Below are 22,639 nucleotides of genomic sequence, written 5' to 3' on the forward strand. Positions count from 1 at the left end.
GAGTGATGTCACATTAGCCTCCAACACGCGCCACCCGCCTTCAGCCAATCAGAGCGGCAAGCAGCCGGCCCCTGCCATGACAACGCTTCCATCACTTCCGGGCTGAGAGCTACGGCGGCGCGAGACAGCGACCGCAACATACAACGACATAGAAGAATAAACAATCATCGCACTATATTTGCCGCGTCTAGCTCTGCTATAAAAAAATTGTTTTCGCCATTTTAAATGGGATGTTGCGAGTCTGACTGAAGCAGCTGCGTCAGCGTGGAACATACGGTGAGTGTTTATTGTGTCTACGTATGGTGAAGATGCGCGCGGAGAAGGTTGATTTACATATTGAAGACTCGAATGCATATAGTAAAGCATCAGATGCGCGGTGTTACTTTGGTATGAAGAGGGTTTGCATGCTCTGACAGCTGAGGAATGTAGGATATTGATGGTATCGCATTCCACTCTTGATACTGATGATCATCTCAGGCCTCTGGATGCAATGACACACACATACATTCATATACATACATGTCTGTGCTTTATAGCCGTGATCATGTACATCTCTCATTCGTTATACACTTGCATGCACACTAAACACATTAGTGCTCAGGTGATGACCACACACTAATCTCTCTCACACACACACACACAAACAAACACGATCTTGCATTAGCCAACATGACAACACATTCACACGCCATCAGATTCTCTGTGTGATGGTAAGGCAGACGAGCAGATTTTGTCAAGAATAAGATGTTTTGCCTGAATTAGGGCACAGGTAAGTGTGCTGGTGACATGGGACTGCAGTTTGTTATGGGTGATTGGGAAGATAGTGGGTTGACATGCTTTGAGATAATCCTGTGGATTATGTGCTATCAGTTGAAGGCCAGCACTAAGAATAAGCAATGCGTTTGAATGGTGACCATGCAGGTTAGTTTACTAGATGACTTGACTTGAAGTTGGTTGTAGAAATTGTTTGGTAATAAGGATATTCTGTATAGCTTTAGGGCACTAGGCTGTGTGTGTGTTAGTTTGTGGTTTACGAATAGCCTACATTATAGACAAAATGTCCCCACAAGGATGGCAATATCCAAAATCCTTGTCCTTGTGGAGACATGTTTTGGCTCCCATGAGGAAAACTTCATACGAGGTGATGTTTTTTTGAAAATGTAAAAAATGCAGAAAGTTTTCTGTGAGGGTTGTGTTTAGGGGTAAGTCCAAAACACACTTGTGCTTAATAACAGGGTCACACACAGCTCACAATCCATGGTATTTAAATGAATGTTTAACCCAAAAATGTAAATTCAAGTATTCAAGATAATTTTTGCCATGCCATTCCAAACACGTAAGACTTCTGTTAATCTTTATAACACAAATTAAGATTTTTTTTTAATGAAACCAGAGAGGTTTCTGTTCCTCCATTAAAAGTCCAGGTAACCAAAACTTAAAAGACCAAAAAAGGCACTGCAAAATGAATCCATATCAACATATTTAATTTAGGCTCTCTTAGGTTTCACTAAAATTCATTTAATTTAACAGATCTTAATTTGTGCTTCAAAGTCTTATGAGTAAATCATGACAGAATTTTTGGGTGAACTATCCCTTTAACACTATAAATAGTCCTAAGCAAGATGCTGCAGAGCATCCACAGAGCGATCAGTGCTGTGGGGCATATTCAATGACATTTATTTCAAAAACTAATTTAAGCCCCTTTCACACAGAGATTCCAGAAAATACACGGATAATGTGTTGTTTGATTTTGGTTCATTCACACTGCCAGTGATTTTCTGGAATCTGTGAGTGCGTTCACACACATCCCGTAAAGACACGTGACGTCAGGATGTGATAACTCCTGTCAGATGTCAGTTCTGCTGATAACTCCTCATCGTCATTTCTACACGAAGACGAGTCCATGCTCCCCAGTAGCGCCACTGGGTTTGCCGAGTGGCTTGTTCCCCATATGCTGTATCATAGGTTGTAGAAAGGCCCGTGGGATGGCACGTGCGTCATCACTATGACACACCCCTTACGGCAGGGATGGGCAACTTCGGTCCTGGAGGGCCACTGTCCTACAGAGTTTAGCTCCAACCCTAATCAAACACACCTGAACAAGCTAATCAAGGTCCTCAGGATTACTAGAAAATTACAGGCAGGTGATTTTTTTCAGGGTTGGAGCTAAACTCTGTAGGACAGTGGCCCTCCAGGACCGAAGTTGCCCATCCCTGCCTTACGGCATTGGTCCTGGCTTTTGTTCACACAGGGCGCGTTCCTGGACCCATCCCGGCATCGATCCCGGCATCAATCCTGGGACGTGTTTGCGTTCACAGTCACACAGAAGGCACTCTAGCAATTTTACTGCAATTTCCCGGGATCAACGCGCTGTGTGAAAGGGGCTTTAGAGGAAAGGGAAGATGCACCAAGCAAGATTAAAACACCAATGCAATGTGATTTTGATTTTATTCTGGTTTGTAGAGTATGCAATGATGGTTTGTACTGTACCGCCACTGGACACATAAAATGCACCATATAGATTGTGACAAAATATCATAGTATTGGATGTTTAGCAGTTCAGTCAGAGTGTGAATTGATTTCCAACTTCCCTGTGGGATTGATTCTTCACGATTGTCCCACTACAGGAGTGTATGACTCATGTCTCTATTCCCACACCTTGAGCACGAGGTGATGGACCAGCCAAACAAGTCTGATCACATCCAAGCTCTTCAAGTGATGTATAATGGGGATTATGGGTGGTAAATGATGGTGCTCTGTTCAGTAATCTTGGTAGGTGTGTCTAAAATGTGCCTGTTCCTTCACTTCTGCAAGCGCCGTCTGCATTTTTGTGCGGAGGAGTTTGATCACAAGCGGAAAAGGGAAGAGAATACTTTCCAAACTTGTTTTGTTTGTGGTTTAAGTGTCTGATGTTAGTAGTTAATTACTGGTTCCTCCTTTGCATGTTAAAGCTTTGTCACTTGCCTTTAGTGTTTTCACAGATTTTCACACACAAGCCACGTTGGTGCTTGCCCGTGCAAATCTCAACACAATGCTAGTGTGTTGAGAGAGGTTACCTGAACATTACTGCTATGTAGCGTGTTCCAGCTGGTTGATATTTCATCCTTCAATGTAAAGCCAGGTTCACAATGTACGATTTTGGCCATGATTTGGCGATCTGAGACAAATGTTGAGAATCCTAAAAGATTCCTCTAATCCTTAAATCTGAAGTCTTTGATCGCTAGTCTGACATGCTCGCCGACAGCCAATTAATGACCGTTGCGATAAAATTTTACCTCCGATGAAATTCTGATAGTGTCAGAAGATTTGAGGCACAGTCCTGTAGTGTGACTTCGCCTACGACGACCGTCAGAGGGAAAAACCAATAGGAGCGCAGAACCTGATGACGCAATTAGTGAGACAACAACAAACCACCACTTGCTCCACACACATTGTCTTAGTTCTTGTCCATTTTTCATTTCAAGAAAAGCTGTAATCAAAATCAACAGTAGAGATTATTTTTGTTTTCTAGCCACCATTTCTATCCCTCATATAAATGCAGCTCACATCACTGAACGTGTCACGGATTGATGATGTAAAACTCCGGACGAATGTTCTTGCGTGCGTCCGTTTTAACGCGCCTTGACTTCCGTACAGTCTGACATTAATGACAACTGAGATCCTACAGTATGGCTTACAGCTGGGATCATGTTCGTATAGTCTGACAAGCAACAATCGTAAAGAATTATTTTTTAAATCGTAGAGTGTGCACCTGACTTAAGTCAATGGGATTTCTTTCCACTTGTTCAATCATGAATATTAATCCTATGCAAGGCCCTGTTTACACAAGTGCGACGGCATTTTAAAATGAAAAAGATCCTCGTCCATACTGACATTTCCACTGCGTTTCAGAAAAGATCTCCGTCCACATTACACGACCGAAAACGCATGTCACATGACTATTCGTGATCGACACTGGGCATGCGTGTACAACTGTAAACAGTTGCCGATTGCTCTAATAATAGCTTGCCTCTTGGGCATGTAGGCAGCTGCAGTATTATAAAATGCAGTTTAACTGCACAATGGCTAAAAAGGACAACAAAGCATGTAGTTCCATCTGTTATTGTTTACGAGGTCTGTAGCATAATGTTCATATGACAGGGGCTTAGCGAATCAGGGGGGGATACACAATGGTCCAGAAGACCCAATCAGGGAGCGAATGTAGGCAGCCACACCTTCCTTTTTTTAAAAGTCTCCATCTTCTACACTGAAAGTTTTCAAACTAAAACGGAGTCTGCAGCATTTCCAAATGTATCCACGGTCGAAAACCCCGGAGTAGTGTAGACAGCAGTGGCAAAAGTTATGCATTTTAAAATCAAAACGCACTCGTGTAAACAGGGCCTAGAGCAAGCATCATTTATTAGAACTTATACAGAGTTAATGTAACCGGTGTGAAAACAGGTGAATACTCTCTTTCGAATGTGTTGTGGCAGTGCAGGTGAGTTTGGATCTGGTTGCTAAGAGGAGATGACATTTGATACCTTAGTTTTGCTGAAGATCTTCACTACATTGACCACTTCTCAGATGACCATCAAGTAACTAACCACTGTGCCTCAGATGCACTAGTCTATCACAGTTTGATGCGCTTGTTACCAGTACTGGACTTGGTTATGAAATGATATTGAAATTGTGATTGAAAGCGTGTGTAAATGGAAGTTCGAGGGACAGAGGATGATCAATCGCATATTTGTTAATCATATTTCAATGGTAGAAGTGGTTTGGCATCACCTGGTTATGCCCCATCTAGCATTTTTGAATTGTAAATTTGGAGTTAATCTAAATATTTGACATTTATGAAGGGGTGATTGGTTGTTAAATGTTTACTGATAAAGAAAGAGAATGTTTATCTTTTCTTGGCTTTAGTGTTCACTGTCCAAATGATTTTTGGGACCTCTGTATCTTTTAAGAAGTAGCCTATATAAGTATATTTTAAAAGCTGTATAACTGGTCCCTCCCAGTCCCATTATAGTAAGCAATTATAATAATAACTAACTAGACAGCTAGAGGCCTTAAGTTAATAGACAGTAGACACCCATGTTAATGTTCAAGACACCATCCTTCCCTTTCCCCCCATTCACCTGTAAAGGATTTTATTAAGAAATATTGATTCTGTGATTTAATAGCTATTTTGAGAGTTGATATTCTGGCCTACCAATTGAAACAATGTTGTTAAAATTACTGTTATAAAGTTTGAGGTCAGTAAGAAGTTAAAGAAATCAATACTTTTATTTAACAAGAACACATTAAATTAATCAGTAAAGACTAAAGACATTTTATAATGTTACATGTAAGAAATGTTGCTTAAGCAGCAAATCATCAAATTAGAATGCTTTCTGAAGGATCATGTGACACTGAAGACTGGAGTAATGATGCTGAAAATACAGCTTTGCATCACTGTAATAAATTACATTTTAAAATATGTAAAAATGGAAAACATTTTAATTTGTAATTATATTTCAAAATATTTAAAATTGGATCCATACTTTTTCACCCTTTTTTGCAGCGCCATTGGATTCCCCACCCTTCCTTAACAGCATTAGTTTGAAACGGGGTGTTTTTGCAGTTCTTTGGGTTTGTAAATGACCTCTGTTATGATTGGCTGACCTCATACTTCATATACCACACTGTTGTATAGGCCTATATCAGAATATATCAGATTGCTGAATAGTGAAAAGGCCTTAATAAAGTAGTCAAACTTGTCATGTTAATGTGCTCTTGGTGATGACATTACTGATTTCTGGACGACCTAGTTTTTGCAGCTTAGTTTCTATAAATGGTCTGTGTGGACTAGAGAGGGAGATTTGAACATAACACGTCTCCCTAGTCTGTGACATTCCACTTGAAGGAAAGGTTTTCACGCCCATGTGCTACCGGTCTCTAGGTGATCATGTCTGGGATTTCACAGGAGTCGTGGAATGTTCTGTCTGTTATTGCTGCACGATACTCAGCCCTCTCACAGTGCTTGAGGTGCAACGACTTTACCACATGATGTTTATCACAACAACATTACAATCCACTATCCACAAGTAGTTTGAGAAGTCTATTTTTCATCACATGATAGAGCAGGTGCCTCCAACCCTGCTCCTGGAGGGCTACCATCCTGCAGACTTCAGTTCCAACCCTGCTCCAACACACCTTTTTTTCAGCTAACCTTGAATACCTTGATTATCTGCTTCAGGTGGGTTTGATAAGGGTTAGAGCTGAACTCGGAATGTCTGTTTTTGTTTTGGTCTGTGTGATACCGCACGTTGCCAATTTACCCAATAGTATTTCGCCACCACAGGTTGCCAGTTGGCGGAATACACAGCATATTGCAGCCATGGAAGCTAGCGAACAAACTGGGTCAGAGATCGCAGATTCTACCTGACCTAAAAAGCCTTCGCACCCATCTAAAAATCTCTGAATGGGAGCATATTAAAATGTGATATCAACTCATCGTAAATCAATAAACTCATCAACTTACAGTGTGCAAGTCTCCTCGTCTTCCATTGTCAATTGCGCTCATTCTTGTTGCGTGTCCTCAATCTGGCAACCCACGTTTTCATGCCCCCAAAACGCTGTTATTGTGTAAATGACGGTCAAAACGCATAATTTTTTTCCATTTTTAGTTCGGCCCCTAAGGCAGTAGAGTTCATGTCGCAATATTGGTAATTCAATAAGAGTTGTTCCAAACCTATGATCTTTCTTCTGTAGAACACAAAAGAAGATATTTTAACAAATGTCTCTTTGCTTTTTTTTTTTTGTCCAAACAATGAAAGTCAATGGTCTCCAATGTTGTTTGGTTCCCAAAGTTCTTCAAAATACCTACTTTAGTGCAACTTTTTCCCCCAAAAAATGATAGGTTAACCTTGAGTAAATGTTCTGTAAAGTGTGCATTTAATAATTTTAGGGTCTCTTTAAGTGTTAAGTCTATGACTGGATCATTATTGCAGTGATTATTATGTTTCTAGCATGTTATATTTTTGGCAACACTTCTTCTTACCCTAATTGAGGGAGTGTGTGTTGCTTTTCATTTCTTAAACAACCATGTAGGAAGAAACATCATGACCATATTCCAGGATAACATAGCCAAGATTCATCAGGCTCAAATTGTGAAAGAATGGTTGGGAGGGAGAATGAAGAATCATTTTCACACATGAATTGGCACCTCTGAGTCCAGACCTTAAATTCATTGAAAGTCTTTGGGATGTGCTGAAGGACACTTCACAGAGGGATGAACTCTTGCATTGTCAATATAAGATCTTGACCAAAAATTGATGCATCTCTTGATGGAAATAACATCACAACATTTATTTCCATCAAGAGGTGCATCAATTTTTATATTGTATATTGGCATTTTAGGTCACCTGACTGATAGATATAGATAGTGACATTGGCTGACCACAAATCCTGACCACCTCCAAACCTCTCTGGTGAGTCCACGATTGAAGCCACAAGGAGAGAATGCATTTCTGCTGTATAGCTGATATTTGAGAGCGTCTCTATCCTGGATTGTATTTTTGACCTTCCTCTAAAAGTATCAAAACCAAAGAAAGAAGTCAGCCGTTTGTTTTTCCCAGAGAGAAAATGGGAAAGAGGTGGTTTCCTTCTTTGTTTTGCTATTGTGCACAAGTGTTGTGTTTATCTCTGTCTGAAAAACATGCATCTTCCCAGAGTGTTTTTGAGGGAGGCTGTTTTCACTTAAAAATCAGGGTTGAATTAGGTCAATGATTTTTAAGTTCAGCACTGCTCATTTCTTCTGAGCTGCTGGATTATCAGGTCAATCTTTATTTGGTATTTCAGAATTTGGCCAAATTTTTATTTCATGTTCTGGATATGCTCATCCACCCCCCAATCTCTTCCCCTCAACACACACATGCATTCATGAACACATCCTCCTCTCGAACAGAACACTTGTTTTAGTGTGAGCTTCATCCTTCCAGAGCGACAAAGCCTGTCTTGTTTGTCCTCTGAGCTCAGAGCGTACACTGTATACCAGCCGTCCCTAGTTAAATCACAGTGGTCCTGTCACAGTCTTGGCATTGAGGTTAACACACATGCTCATACGGTAGAGTAAGGCTGTGTCCGAAATCAGCCCGTAGACCCTCTTTCACTATTCCCTACATTAGTCCACTAATATAGTTCAGTTGAAGGAGTGAATGAAAACGAGTAAGCAAATTCAGACACTGAGTGCCCCGAAAGGGCTGCCGCTTTTTCATAGTTTGTGTTTGCCGTTTAATAATTATTTGAAACTTAGCAAACTGGCAGCTCCAGTAGTAATGAAAAGATTTATCTTGAACTTGGTCATGGAAACCATGTATAAACCTTAATTAAACAATTGAATTTGTACCTATATGATATTATGCTGGAGACACATTGGACCAGCGGTTTGGAAAGTGAATGGATGGATGATTCAGCTGTTGGCGCCATATTCTGGTCAGATGCAAGAATTAATTCAGCACGAGACTCTCACAGAGCATTATGGGTATTCTCTAGCCATTGAGTGTACAACGGTTGTACACTCGTTGTTGCGGTACATTGTGAAATTGAATGAGTGCACTCGACAACGTCCACTATGGTTTTGGACACCACTACAAATGCCTGTCCCCTCAAATAGTGCCTTATTTAAGGGTATAGGGGGCGATTTAGGACACAGCCTAAGTTTAAGTCCAGCTAGCATCATTTATAAAGTTTACAATGTTGTGATTCACCTTGAAGCTGATTGATTTGTTTCATGGCTTATAACTCTTTAACAAAGACTTTTCAAATTCTAAATTGTGTTTTTTTAAAAGCATATTGACAAAACACACTTTGCTTGTTGTATTTCCCCACAGGGAGAGCTCATCTTTAAACCCAGGAGGCTTTGCACGCCGTCAGAGCAGGAAGCTGGAGTGGGAAAAGGAAATGGAACAGGAAATTGCCCTCTCAGCCAGCAGGTTTGACAAAAGGCAGTAGAAACGTCAAGAAGTAGCATCTATACCATAAAGAACTTCAAGACCCAGAAGAAGCCAGCAAGACCTTCAGAAAAAGAGGAATACTATCACGTACTTGGAGGAAAGTAAAGAACAACACAAAGTAAGTGGAGGACAGAAATCAAAGGTAAAGCTGGTGTGGTTTGAGGGCATTAATCACTAACTTCATCTTTTTTCTGTCTTCTTGTCCTCTGATTTTTTTTTGTTGCTCAGGATGAAGTTGAAGGAGGACATGTCTCCTCTCCTGCTGCAGGTCTTTCGATCGGTCGCCTGGGTTTATTCCGTCATCACATTTCTGCCCTGGTACCTGCTCTCCGGAGCCAGCGGGAACCAGGCCCGTGCTAAAAGGATCAAAGCGCGTACAGTAAGTACAGCATAGGATGAATAGGCCCAAAACATCAGCACAGATTCATTCAAACCCTGGGTCCTGTTCAAAAGTTTGGGAAATAATTCCTGTCATAGAAATCTGTATTTTCAGCATCATAACAACATACATTTTTTTTCAGGATTTTTTGATGAATAGAAAGTTCAAAAGAACAGCATTTATTTGAAATCTAACATTGTAAAATGTCTTTATTGTCACTTTTGATCAATTTAATGCATCCTTGCTGAATAAAATATAATTTCATTTAAAAAATCTTACTGTCCCCAAACTTCTAAACGGTAGTGTACCTATTATAAATGGAGATTATCGCAATTTATCTTAGATTAGCGGAGGGATTTGAGTCACTTTCATTACTGAATAACATCACATAATTAAATTGCTGGTTTAAAAAAATAGGAATATTTTAGAGAAACTCAAATATGATGAATTAGGCGACAAGTGGTTTGACTGCCTGTGCTTGTCCTACATTTCCCCCATGACCTCATTCTAATTTCCTGTTCCATCAGGTAAGCGGGACCCCGGCAGGGCCGTACAGGGCCGTGAACAGCCAGCAGAGGTTGGCGTCTCTGCTGCACGAGGGTGTGGATACTTTGGATAAAGTTTTTGAATATGCTGTAGTACACTTTCCTGAAAGAGACTGCCTCGGCACAAGAGAGCTGCTGAGCGAGGAGGATGAGATACAGCCTAACGGCAAGATCTTTAAGAAGGTAAGACACACACACACACTCATGTTGACTCATACTGTACGGCCACACACTCTCAATGGCTGTGGAACTTTAGCCACGTTTCCACCATCGGGCCAAACGTTTCAGTTGTATAAGCATAAGAGAAAATACATTTTTGTTGTTCAAAAATATCTAGACCACTAAACACACTAAACGCATTATGGAGTTTCTGTCTACTGAATTTATTTATTTATTTATTTTTGGAAAGATGTTTCATCAGCTAAACAGTCCGTATTTTGTTAAACAACAGTACAAACCATTAAACACACTAATTCTATCCCTTACAGACTTGTTTTCATTCCTGTCAAAAATAAATATGACTACAGTCTATTATTATCAATGTTAAAAAGTTGTGCTGCTTAATATTTGTGGAATCCATAAAATTAAAAAAATATATATAAATGACTATTATAAAGAATAAAATTATACTGACCCCAAACTTTTGACAGATAGTGTGTGACTAAAATCAGATTTAGGCTGTCAGTGTGAACATAGCCCTTTCCATGAGAAATGCTTTAAACACTCTTCTGAACATATACTTAAACAATATTCAAGTAGATATAGAGTATGTCTAAGGTTAAGTGGACAGATCCCGAGAGAACTCTCTCGAGCTCCACAGGAAGAAGTTCAGTGGCCGTTTCTCTCTGTAAACAGAGTTGATCTCTGGCCTGTTGTTGTCCAGAACTGTTTACATGAAATTGAAAAGAAGTCTCATGCTGTTGTGAAAGCCACTGAGAATTTTAATACAATGCAACCCTGACTCCTCTCTGCTTCTCTAGGTGATTTTGGGTGATTATAACTGGTTGTCGTATGAAGAAACATTCCATCTGTCTCAGAGGTTTGGTAGCGGGCTGGCCGCTCTGGGTCAGAAGCCTCTTTGTAACATCGCCATTTTCTGCGAGACTCGTGCTGAATGGATCGTAGCAGCGCAGGCATGCTTCATGTACAACTTCCCCTGTGAGTATTCAAATCACGCACACACAGTGTTGTCTCCAATATCGGCTGTATTGTGCTGACTAGGACAAAATATCAGGTCAAAAATAGCAGCACAGCTGTGCTGTGGTACTAGATGCAAGATCACACTCAAAACAGAACTGTTACTCACTTTTCAAGCACACACACACACACACACACACACATGCATTCTGCAGCAAATCTGATTCTCATTAATCAAGTTTCATTCCAATTCACATGCTAAACCATACTATACATACGTAAAGTATGCAAGATGTGAATTAGTGCATCTCAAATTTTAGATGCACAATGATGTTGAAGATAGTATGCCAAAGTTGTCTGGATGGATTCTCAAAATGTCCATCTGTGCATGCTTTTTTTTTTTTTTAAGATTAATATTACCCACAACCCTTGTCCCTTGGATGTTTCGATTCATTCAAAACATTGCAGAAATAGAAAAGATCAATAGAGTGGTGCAGGGATGACGTCAAAACCCGGTAGACTAATTTACCACTGATTCCTTCGAGATTTTCCTATGGGGTTTTATAATTTTTTTTTTTTTTTATGAGTAAAGTAAAGCCTGTGGTAAACATAACTTTACAATATAAATGGATTTAATCGATTTAAAACGATATAAATGAATAAAAAAATAAAAAAATCTGATTTCTCTACTGACATCTTAGTCCGAAATGAACATTCACCATGTGCCAAATATAAAAATTGTCTTATTTACTTATTATTATTACTACTACTATTTTTATTTACATGCAATGCAATTTTATTGCAATTGTAATAATCCAGTCTTTATTGATTTAATAAAAAAAAAAAAAGTATGATAACAACAATACTAATTATAATTATATTTAATAATAAATTATAATTAAATAATAAATCAATAATTATTAATAAATAATATTAATAATCTCTCGCTATTTTATACTTAAAAGCACAGTAACTCATTCTCTAAATGATCTTCTTTCTCTCCGTGTCAGTGGTGACCCTGTACTCCACATTGGGAGGAGCAGCTATAGCTCATGGTCTAAACGAGACTGAGGTCACGCACATCATCACAAGCAAAGACCTGCTGCAGAGCCGCCTCAAGGTGAGACCCAGACCGACGTCACACCAGTGAGCTCATGAAGTGTCAAAGCTGCTGTCGATTATTGCTCTGAATGATTCTCTCTCTCTCTCAGGCCATTCTGATGGAAGTCCCCAGACTGAAGCACATTATATTGGTTGATATAAAGACCACCAGTTGGCCTGATCTCCCCAGAGGCATCATGGTCCACAACATGGGTGCAGTGCAAGAACTGGGGGGCAAAACTGAAAATGGTAAGTGCCTAAACTCTCAAGTAGCATACTACGTTGTTTAAAATTATGCAGGTGTTATTTACCATCTTTAATATTATATAGACCTATAGACCTTATGCGCCAGAGAAACAAGGGTGCCGCCATCTTTAGAATATTGTCTTTTAACTTCCGTTTTTGCGGTCGCTCTATATATTTCTATGGCATTGCTGTCCAGGAGTAATTAGCTTTTAAAGTGGTTTTACTTAATGTAAAGTTAACGGAAGTTATCATGAGGATTGTAATGTTTAAAGCAGATGTCTTAACAAATGTCCGGGAAGATTTTAAAACAAGCCATTCATTCATAAATACGCAAGATCGCTGTGAAAATACAGACCGGAAGTCAAAAGACAACGAGCACAGCGCTGAAAAGGGGCGGGGCTACATAAGGTCTATAGCGGCTTTATATCGGCCACCCTGCTCAAGATATCAGCATCGGCCAACACAAAATCCATATCAGTCGAACACTAGTTTATATGCATACCGCATATTGTTATATTTGCATGCCACATATGGGTTCATATACTACTTGTAGTATATAGTATACTAAAAAGTCTAAATATAGCCAAGGGATTCCTAATACAGAATAAGCATGAGAGAAATTCACAGTAGCCCTTGCTTGCTGATGATAGAAACACCACCCTTTGTCATGTTTTGAACTGTACTGACACAGTAAACAGACTAAGGACCAAAAGAGCTGTAAACATAGATTTTGTTCAGGGAAGAAAGAGAGCAGGATCTTCCTGTCAGATGAAAAGAAGACTTGAGGGCATGCGAACCGGTGTTGAGAGCCCACACAATCAGCCTTTGTGTCAGATAAGAGCAACTGTTCAGAAAACCCCTCAGGAGATAAGAGAGGGAGATGTTATCTTTATTAGAGCAGGGTTTCTTCTGTTCAGAAAGACTGAGATAAAAGGTTTAGACATATCACTGCAGTATTAGACCTGTGTTTTTTATGAAAGCCTGTCTAGCTAGTCTTAACAGGTGTCAGTTATGGCCGTTAATGCCGATGAACATCAGTTGTGCCTACATTCTGCGCCTCAAAAAACTTTTTTACATTTTAAAATTGCTTCATATTAAAAAAATAAAATTACATATATATATATATATATATATATATATATATATATATATATATATATATATATATACGGTATATATATAATTTTTTTATATTTTTTTTTATAAATGTAATACTTTATTTTACATTACCATTTTCACACACACACACACACACACACACACACATGAAATGTTTCTTGAGCAGCGAATCAGCATATTAGAATGATTTTTGAAGGATCATGTGACACTGAAGACTGGAGTAATGACGCTGAAAACTCAGCTTTCCCATCACAGGAATCAATTACATTTTAAAATATATAAAATGGAAAACAGTTATTTTACAATGTAAGTATACTCACAATATTACTGTTTCTACTGTATTTTTGATCAGATAAATGCAACCTTGGTCAGCATATATTGATATATAAATAAATAAAAAATTATATTTGACTAATATTAATATTATGTGAAATATTAATTTCCATTTATTTCAATGTATATACAAAATATATACAAATTGTGGTTTTAAACAAAAAGGTTTTTAGTAACTCGACAGAGGTGAAGGGTTTAACAGCTTTTTGTTTATTAAACTAGAGCACATTTCCTGGTGCCCCTGGTTTAATTTACATATAATTTGCATATTTATGCATTGCATATTTATGACATCTGTTTTGGACGGAGAGATTCTGATGATGTGCAAGAAATCTTGACAGCCACCAGTTTCCTATTTAAAAAATGTTTTTTTTTACTCCTTCAAAGTAGTTCTTTTAGAGCTCTTCTGTCTTAAATGGCACTACAACATGGCTGCCACTAATGAAGGAATGTGAATGTGTCTTTCTCTGTGTGCAGTAATGGTGTCCCGCAGGCAGCCTGTCCCATCTGATATCGCAGTGATCATGTACACCAGCGGCTCCACAGGCATTCCTAAAGGAGTCATGATCTCCCATAGCAACATCATCGCTGGCATCACCGGCATGGCTGAACGCATTCCTAACCTGAAGTATGTTTCCCCGACGCCTCTATCTAGCGTGATTCTGTCTGTCCATTGATTTTTAGCTGTTAAAAAGCTGTTCTCCATTGCTTTATTCATTGGAGGTGCTTCATTTTATGTCTGTATAATAAATGAGCATTTTAATGTCTCATTAATTAAGGTGTTAAAGAAAAATGCTGATCACAGCAATATGATTAAAGACACCGATGTTCAAAAATGGTTACCTGGGAAGCAAATCCATGATGTTGGCGGTACTAGTTAATTTACCCATGATCCTGACCTTATGGTTAATGTACACTGCCATTCACTAATGTATAGTTTGGGGTCAGTAAAAAATATATATTTTTGAAAGAAATTAATACTTTTATTCAGCAAGGACGCATTAAATTGATCGAAAGTGACAGTAAATGCATGTATAATGTTACAAAATATTTCTATTTTAAATAACACTGTTTTTCTATTCTTCAAAGAGTTTTTGGCATAATAATAAAATCAGTGTATTAGAACGATTTCTGAAGGATCATGTGACATGGAAGAATGGAGTAATGATGCTGAAAATTCACCTTTGTCATCACAGGAAAAAAATACTCTTTAATATGTTAAAAATAAAAATAAAATATTTTCTATTTATATAATTGTTTAACAATATTATTGTTTTTACTGTATTTTTGATCGAATAAATGCAGCCTTGATGAGCATAAGAGAGTACTTCCAGAAACATGAACTAATCTTACCGATCCCAAACTTTTGAACAATATTGTATATTTAAATGTATAAAATCTAATGAAAGTTTGATTCCTGTGTATTTATACTTTAATGTGTTACTGGACGGTTCATGTGACTTTGTTTACCGTTCCAAAATGTGACGCTTGACAGTGTGTGAATATTTTGTGAAATTGTTTTCACATTTAGAATCAGAATCACAAGTACAAGTGGCTTTTACATGTACAAGAAATTTGTCTTGGACACTAGTGCTTAGAAAAAGTAAAAAACAAGGGGGGAAAATTCTATTAATAATAAGATAGACATCTATAACGTAAGATGGGAAAGTGAAAGAGAAACATAAATAAAAATCTATATAAATAGGAAGAATAAAAAATAGATGCATTAACTGTACATCAGTGCAGGATGTGCAAATGCTCACAGTTTGAAGAAGGTGCAGTATAGAGACACTTTTAAAGCTGTACTTAAAATATTCTAGCCATTTTGATGCTTTCTGTGTCTGCAGTAGCTTTAGTTATTGGCATAGGATTTTCTGGTAACAATGTCTCTTTTTTTTATTGTGACAGTGAGAATGACACCTATATTGGCTACTTGCCACTTGCTCATGTCCTGGAGCTCAGCGCTGAACTAGTATGCGTGTCACATGGCTGCCGGATTGGATATTCGTCACCTCAGACTCTTGCTGACCAGGTACAAACACACAGACACTTTAGTCATGCTATAGTGACATCATCACCATGTCAAGCTCTTTTACAATCTCAGAATACTTTTGATTGCCAAAGCATTTGCACCATAACTGCAAACAATGATAATAATGCAAAGAAAAACTAATATTGCAATAGTAGCATCTAATGTGCAATATCTTGTCTTGTTTTGTCCCTTCTCCCACAGTCATCTAAAATTAAAAAGGGCAGTAAAGGAGACACCAGTATGCTCAGACCAACACTGATGGCAGCTGTTCCTGTAAGAACTCGCAATAAATGCACACAGTGGTCATGATTAGGGCTGGGTTGAAAATATTGATTTCTCGATTTAATCCGATTCTTATTTTGCTGAACCTATATCTGTAAGTCCCCCTGTAGTATTAATTTTACCCCTTAAAACTCATCTTTGATCACCAAAATGACATATTTAAAGGTTTTTTCATTGAAAAAATTTCTTGAATGTAACTCTACACCATTGCCTCATTTAGTATACACGGTTCTATGAATATGCAAATCAGCTCCGCCTCCACTCACTCGCACCAGCTCAGAGATCCACTCTTTGATGATCACACGTTGACGTAATTGGTTACAAGGTAGTTTGTGACGTCAGAAACACCAGAGATTTCAAACCACGTTTTTGAGACTGTCTTTGGTTCACTGCAGTTTTAAGGAGAAAATACTCAGCAGTAGTGTTGACTTATAAACAATATTAAAAACTTTCGTTTTAAAGCATATTAAAAACACCACATAGACATATAAACAATATTAAAAACTTGATTTTCACCACAAGGGGACTTTAAATCCCAGGAATCAATCTTTTAGTCTGTGCTGTTTTCAGTTGATGCAGCTTTAGTTGAGACTTTTTGTTTTCCATGAGAAAAAACTGACATGTACTGTACCTGATTTATATCCAAATGAATCGATAGCAAATCACACTGAATTGAGATTTTTTTTTAATTTGTCAAATACCCAGCCCTGGTCTTAATGAGAGAGAAACACTTCACTCACAGTTATTATGTCTGTGTAGGAGATTATGGACCGGATCTATAAGAATGTGATGACTAAAGTTGATGAGATGAGCAGTGTGCAGAAAACTCTCTTTGTTCTGGCGTACAACTACAAGATGGAGCAGATCTCTAAAGGATACAGCACGCCTCTCTGTGACAGGTATAATACAATAACATTAACATGATTTCTTCCAAAACTTGCTGGGTTTGTTTAGATGCAGGAATGTTTTTCTCAGTTATTTTTTTTTTAATGTCCAATGTCATCTTGTTTTTGTGTTCTGCAGGCTTGTGTTCAAGAAGGTTCGCTCGTTGCTGGGCGGTCACATGCGTGTGCTGTTGTCTGGCGGAGCTCCTTTATCCGCAGCTACTCAACGTTTCATGAACATCTGTTTCTGCTGTCCTGTGGGACAAGGCTATGGTCTCACCGAGACCTGCGGAGCTGGGACCATCAGCGAGTGTAAGCATGGGATTCACTTAGAAGTGAAGCTAGGACTCTGGGGCCGTATTCACAAAGAATTTTAAGGCTAAAAGTAGCTCCTAACTGGCAAATTTAGGAGCAACTCCTAAAAATAATGGGCGTGTCACTCGTAACTTTAGGACTCCTAATTTTTTTCACTAAGAGTAATTCACAAAGCATTTTAGCCCTAAAAGTAGCACCTAAGCCCGGGACAGCTTAAAAGAAGTCGAGAGGACTCCTAACCCACTAAGACCTATTCACAAACCGCTTTTTGTGGCATTTCACGCTGCGATGTTTTGAAATGCGTATGCAGCGGCTACAGGAGCTTCCAATCGCGAGGGAACAATTTTGCATTGTAGGCATAACTAGGGATGCAATAACGCCACCAACAACAACCAAAACTAGGCTACTTATTGCATGTAAACTAATTGTAATGTATCATTGTGAATCAAATTAAAATGTTCTTCTCTTTGCAAGCATAGGCAGAGGCATATAGTGACAGATTAATTCAATAATGTTGCAAAGATATTGCATCAATCCATATGTTTCATTAGGCTACTAGGCTATTTGTTTTGCCTTACTCTTTATTCATTTAGGCTATTTATTCAGTTATTCATCATCTTCCGTCCTTCGCACTGCTTGTGTAGCGCACGCATTCTCAGACCTGTCACCTGTCACTCATCATCGTAGGGGAGGTGTTTGGAATCATCCCCGCCTTACAATCATCAGCCAATCAAGGTGGTCACTTCAGTCAAGCTCGTGCATGAGTAATGACGTCATCCATAGCAACGAAGACTCACTCTTAGTTTAGGAGTTGTCATTTTTCTTTACTAAGAGTAGGTCTGAAAGGCGTTGTGAATAACTTTTAAGAGAAAACTCCTAGCTAAAATCTTTTAGTGCGATTTAGGAGTACTCCTAGTGGTAAGATAAAATGCTTTGTGAATACGGACCCTGGACAGGAGTATTGGGACTAAACGCAGCTGTAGCAAAGTTCACTTATAAGGGAAGGCGAACGTAGTGTGAACTCTAGAATTAAAAGGTGTATCATTACTTCAAATTAAGGGTGTAGGTTCTAGTATTAAAATAATTATATAGAATTAAAAGCTTGGATTCACTAAAGATTCTTAAGAATAAAATGATTCTTAACTGATGTTTTCTTATTTTTGAACTTAAAGTCGGCATCAAACAGAAGTTGCGTCTACAAACAAACCGCGCCAGTAAACAAGTCATCAGAAAAGAGAAAAAGATGATGTTGCAAGAGGAAGGGAAAAACTATGTGCATGGATAAATCATTTAAAATAAATACTGCAATATTTCATAGCAAAAAAAGAATTGTCAATTTTGTTTTCATGGTGACTTTAAGAATATTTTGTTTTCCTAAAAACATTTCTTAAGAATGTACTTATTATTTGTCTTAAGATTGTTCCAAAGGCAAAACTTAAGAAGAATTCAAATTCCTGAAAAGAGTGTTCTTAAAAAATATTTGTAAATAACCTCTCAAAGGGATAGTTCACCCAACCATTTTAAAATGCTGTCATCATTTACTCACCCTCATGTCGTAAAATAACTATTTAAAATAAACGGTGCATTAAAAAAATGCTACATTGAGTGCTGGATCTAGTTGCGACGAAAATATAGTGCATGCTTTTTATGATTATTGCTGTAATATGTAGGCAGCATAAAAAAAATGTGAACTTAAGGAACTGCACTTAAAAAGCATTTATTATGTACTTAAAATGTATCTTTAAATCGAACTTCTTTACTTCTTTAAGAAGGTATTTGTGAACCTGCCCTCCTAGTTGCAGGATTCCCACGCTCATGGAAAACCTAGAAATATTAGGAGATGTCATAATAAAGGCTTGGAAAATTATTTAGTTATTTATTAATTTATTTTGCAGGTCTTAAATAGTCTTAATTCTCCCTAACAAATTAAGGTCTAAAAATCAGAGCAGAAAGTCTTTCATTCATAAAGTATTGGCATTAAATGTTGCATGCATTGCAAAAAATGTATATCTTCCTCAGTATTTTTGTCCTGTTTTCCAATACAAATATCTAAACGTCTTTGATACATTTACTTGATATGCAAATGCAAAATTAATATTTTAACAAAATTAAGTGTTTATGCTTTTATGCACTTACATTTAGAGAACATATTGACTTATGTATTCCCTTCAATTTATTCCTTAATTTTCTTTAAGGAAAAACCTGTGTTTTGTGTTATGTTCAGCTCTGAAATGTTTAATTGGCCAGAAATAATTGCTCTTTGACCGCAGTCTCTTTGTAATTAAAAATCATTATCCAGCAATCACAAACGACTAAGAAAAAGGTCATAGGAATTCATGGGTCAAAAAGTATGGTAACCTTGGGATTAATACATTTAAATCAATGGCATGGGGTCTTGAATAAAAACCTGGGTTAATCCATTGGGTTAATGGAACTATTCATTAGATTACAGGAACCTGCAATGGCAGTGTTAATAGTAAAGAGAGGGGAAATTCTAGCTCATATAAAAATATGATGTAAATGTATAAAAGTGTGTTCATATTGTGTGTGTTTGTTTAGTTTCTGATTACAGCACTGGACGTGTTGGAGCTCCACTGGTGTGCTCCGAGATCATGCTGAAGGACTGGGAGGAAGGCCAGTTCAGCTTTTTAAATATAAAGATACTGAGATTTTAAATCTTATTAAATATCGCCCATTTTAATGTCTTTTTCTTTCTGTCCATAGGTGGTTATTTCAGCACTGATAAACCAAACCCACGAGGAGAGATTGTGATTGGTGGTCCCAACGTCACAATGGGTTACTATAAAAACGAGCAGAAGAACCGAGAGGACTTCTTTGTGGATGCGAACGGCCAGCGTTGGTTCTGCACCGGAGACATCGGAGAGTTTCACCCTGATGGCTGCCTCAAGATTATCGGTGTGGAGAGACACACATACACACAAACCTTCTTTCAAGACATAGGCCTGGTTAGATTAAGCCAGGAGTAGGCCTTTGTTCAGTTAGGACATCTAGGGTATTGCCACATCTGGCTCATTTGGAGCTTTTGTGTTGGAATCTGGTGCACAACCCTTAGTTCGGTTGGTTTAAGCATATATGAACATGGCAATCATGCTCGGATCTGCACCAAAACAGTCGCTCCGAGATCGCCTGAACAAGGTGGTCTCAGCCCGATTGAAAACGAGCTCTGGGGTGGTAAGAAAGCAATCCGACCCAACGGACCGACAAATCAAGCGGTCTCATAATTCATAACCGGAAATTTGTTCTATAAAAAGAAGCAGTGTCTGATTCTGTGAGTGAGCACATTAGTTATCACAGTTGAAAACCAAAGAGCGTCTCTTCAACTTAAAGCCCCTCTGTAGTCAATCATTTCATCCCTTAAAAACTCATATTTGATCATCCAAATGACATATTTAAGCATTTGTTTCCTTGTTAAAAAAAATCATCATGCCTTAAAATAGCTTTAATGTAACTCTACACACTTGCCTCATTTAGTATACGCGGTTCTATGAATATGCAAATTAGCCCCGCCTCCACTCACACCAGCTCAGAGATCCACATGTTGACGTAATTGGTTACAAGGTAGTTTGTGACGTCAGAAACACCAGCGATTTCGAACCGCGTTTTTGAGACTGTCTTTGGTTCACTGCAGTTTTAAATACTCAGCAATGGTATTGACTTATGAATTTGCACATGGTTTGTCTTGAAAACACCACATAGACACATATAAACAACATTTAAAAGCTGGATTTTCACCACAGGGGAAAATATTGTATTAATCAGTTAATAATCAGCGGGAATGACTGCTATATTCGTAAGTGTTTGCGTGTATCAGGACAGCTACAGATAAAGCCACAATAAGCCCGCGGAGTGAACTTGTCAATCCATCTTGATGAATGACGCAGAGGAAACTGATCAAGAAGAGGACAGCTTTACTCACATATGACTTGCATAAACACATTTGGTATGCTATGAAATGTTTCCTTGTGAAAGCGAACCGAACAAAGAAGAAAATGCAACATTAATTCACTGTCTGAAAATGGCCTTAAGTAGCTTTTAGCCTTAGAAAAAAGCACTACTGGTGTGCATTTTGAGACAAAACAACGGCACTGACATACTGTAAGATATCTCGGTGCAAGTTGCTTTCAGTTAAAACAGCTCAAACATGCATTTTAATCTGGGACTAGGCTTGAGCCTTGTCTGTGAAACCGGCCAATAAAATCTCAGCACTATTTAAGCGTTTCATAGTAGTTTTTATGTACGTTTCTTTTAATGGTTTTGGCCTGTGTGTGTAGATCGTAAGAAGGACCTGGTGAAGTTGCAAGCTGGTGAATATGTGTCTTTGGGCAAAGTGGAGGCTGTGCTCAAAAACTGCTCATTCATCGACAACATCTGTGCTTATGCCAACAGGTGAGCGCAAATGTGCCCATACATACTGTGACAATTCAGCACTCACACATGCTTCATAGATGAGATACATAAACCTTTCCCTCTCTGCACAGTGACGAGTCTTATGTGATTGGGTTTGTGGTGCCCAATCAGAAGCAGTTAACCACCCTTGCTGCGCAGAGGGGCATCAGAGGATCATGGGAAGAGATCTGCAACCATGTAGAGATGGAGAAAGAGGTTCTACGTATCATCACAGAAGCGGCTATAACAGGTCTGTCAACAACAGGGCAAAATAACAATTGTTTAAATAGAATATATAGATTTAGTTTGAAAGAAATTAATACTTTGGTAACACTTTATTCTGATGGTCCCTTTTGAACATTCTGTGGACTATAAGTAACTTTGCAACATGTCAACTAACTGTCATTAGAGTATTAGTAGACTGTCTGCTTAATATCTGCTAACTCTTTACTGTGATGCTCCTCCAACAGACATTCTACTGACTATAAGTAACTTTGCAACTACATGTCAACTTATTCTAACCCGAACCCTACCAGTTTACTAATACTCTACTAACACTCTAATGAGAGTTAGTAGACATGTAGGTGCAATGTTACTTATAGTCAACAGAATGTGTTAAAGGGACCATCAAAATAAAGTGAAAAACCAATACTTTTATTCTGCAAGGATGCATTAAATTGATCTTAAGTGACAGTAAAGACATTTATAATGCCACAAAACGTCTATTTCGAATAAATTCTGTTCACTTTCCATCATAAAAGAATCCTGAAAAAAAAATCACGGTTTCCTCAAAAATAAGCAGCACAATTGTTTTAAACATTGATATAATAAGAAATGTTTTTTGAGCAACAAATCAGCATATTAGAATGATTTCTGAAGGATCA

The 22,639-nt window shown here is 38.2% G+C and overlaps 1 protein-coding gene and 1 long non-coding RNA gene across 4 annotated transcripts in view; one reads left to right on the forward strand and one right to left on the reverse strand.

Moving 5' to 3' along the window:
* acsl3b (acyl-CoA synthetase long chain family member 3b) overlaps positions 1-22,639 on the forward strand; it is a 24,407-nt gene continuing 1,768 nt past the window's right edge. Inside the window, exons 1-16 of one of the 2 annotated variants that reach the window (XM_079876296.1) lie at positions 1-276; positions 8,853-9,093; positions 9,204-9,354; positions 9,882-10,082; positions 10,880-11,057; positions 12,047-12,156; positions 12,248-12,386; positions 14,313-14,463; positions 15,744-15,867; positions 16,069-16,140; positions 16,909-17,048; positions 17,173-17,345; positions 19,908-19,982; positions 20,073-20,264; positions 21,641-21,755; positions 21,848-22,005. In XM_079876296.1, coding sequence (XP_079732422.1) covers positions 9,205-9,354; positions 9,882-10,082; positions 10,880-11,057; positions 12,047-12,156; positions 12,248-12,386; positions 14,313-14,463; positions 15,744-15,867; positions 16,069-16,140; positions 16,909-17,048; positions 17,173-17,345; positions 19,908-19,982; positions 20,073-20,264; positions 21,641-21,755; positions 21,848-22,005 — 1,978 coding nt within the window. In that variant the 5' untranslated portion in view covers positions 1-276; positions 8,853-9,093; position 9,204. Of the gene's footprint in view, positions 277-5,586; positions 5,611-8,852; positions 9,094-9,203; positions 9,355-9,881; positions 10,083-10,879; positions 11,058-12,046; positions 12,157-12,247; positions 12,387-14,312; positions 14,464-15,743; positions 15,868-16,068; positions 16,141-16,908; positions 17,049-17,172; positions 17,346-19,907; positions 19,983-20,072; positions 20,265-21,640; positions 21,756-21,847; positions 22,006-22,639 lie in introns of those variants that run through there. The other variant, XM_079876297.1, reaches the window with a different exon arrangement.
* Positions 9,259-22,639, reverse strand: part of LOC307161536 — a 26,898-nt gene continuing 13,517 nt past the window's right edge. The window contains exon 3 of one of the 2 annotated variants that reach the window (XR_013821749.1): positions 9,259-9,331. This is a non-coding gene — a long non-coding RNA (uncharacterized lncRNA). Of the gene's footprint in view, positions 9,332-15,810; positions 15,860-22,639 lie in introns of those variants that run through there. The other variant, XR_013821750.1, reaches the window with a different exon arrangement.

Source organism: Squalius cephalus (genome assembly GCF_949319135.1).
Source record: "Squalius cephalus genome assembly, chromosome: 7".
NCBI classification, from domain to species: domain Eukaryota; kingdom Metazoa; phylum Chordata; class Actinopteri; order Cypriniformes; family Leuciscidae; genus Squalius; species Squalius cephalus.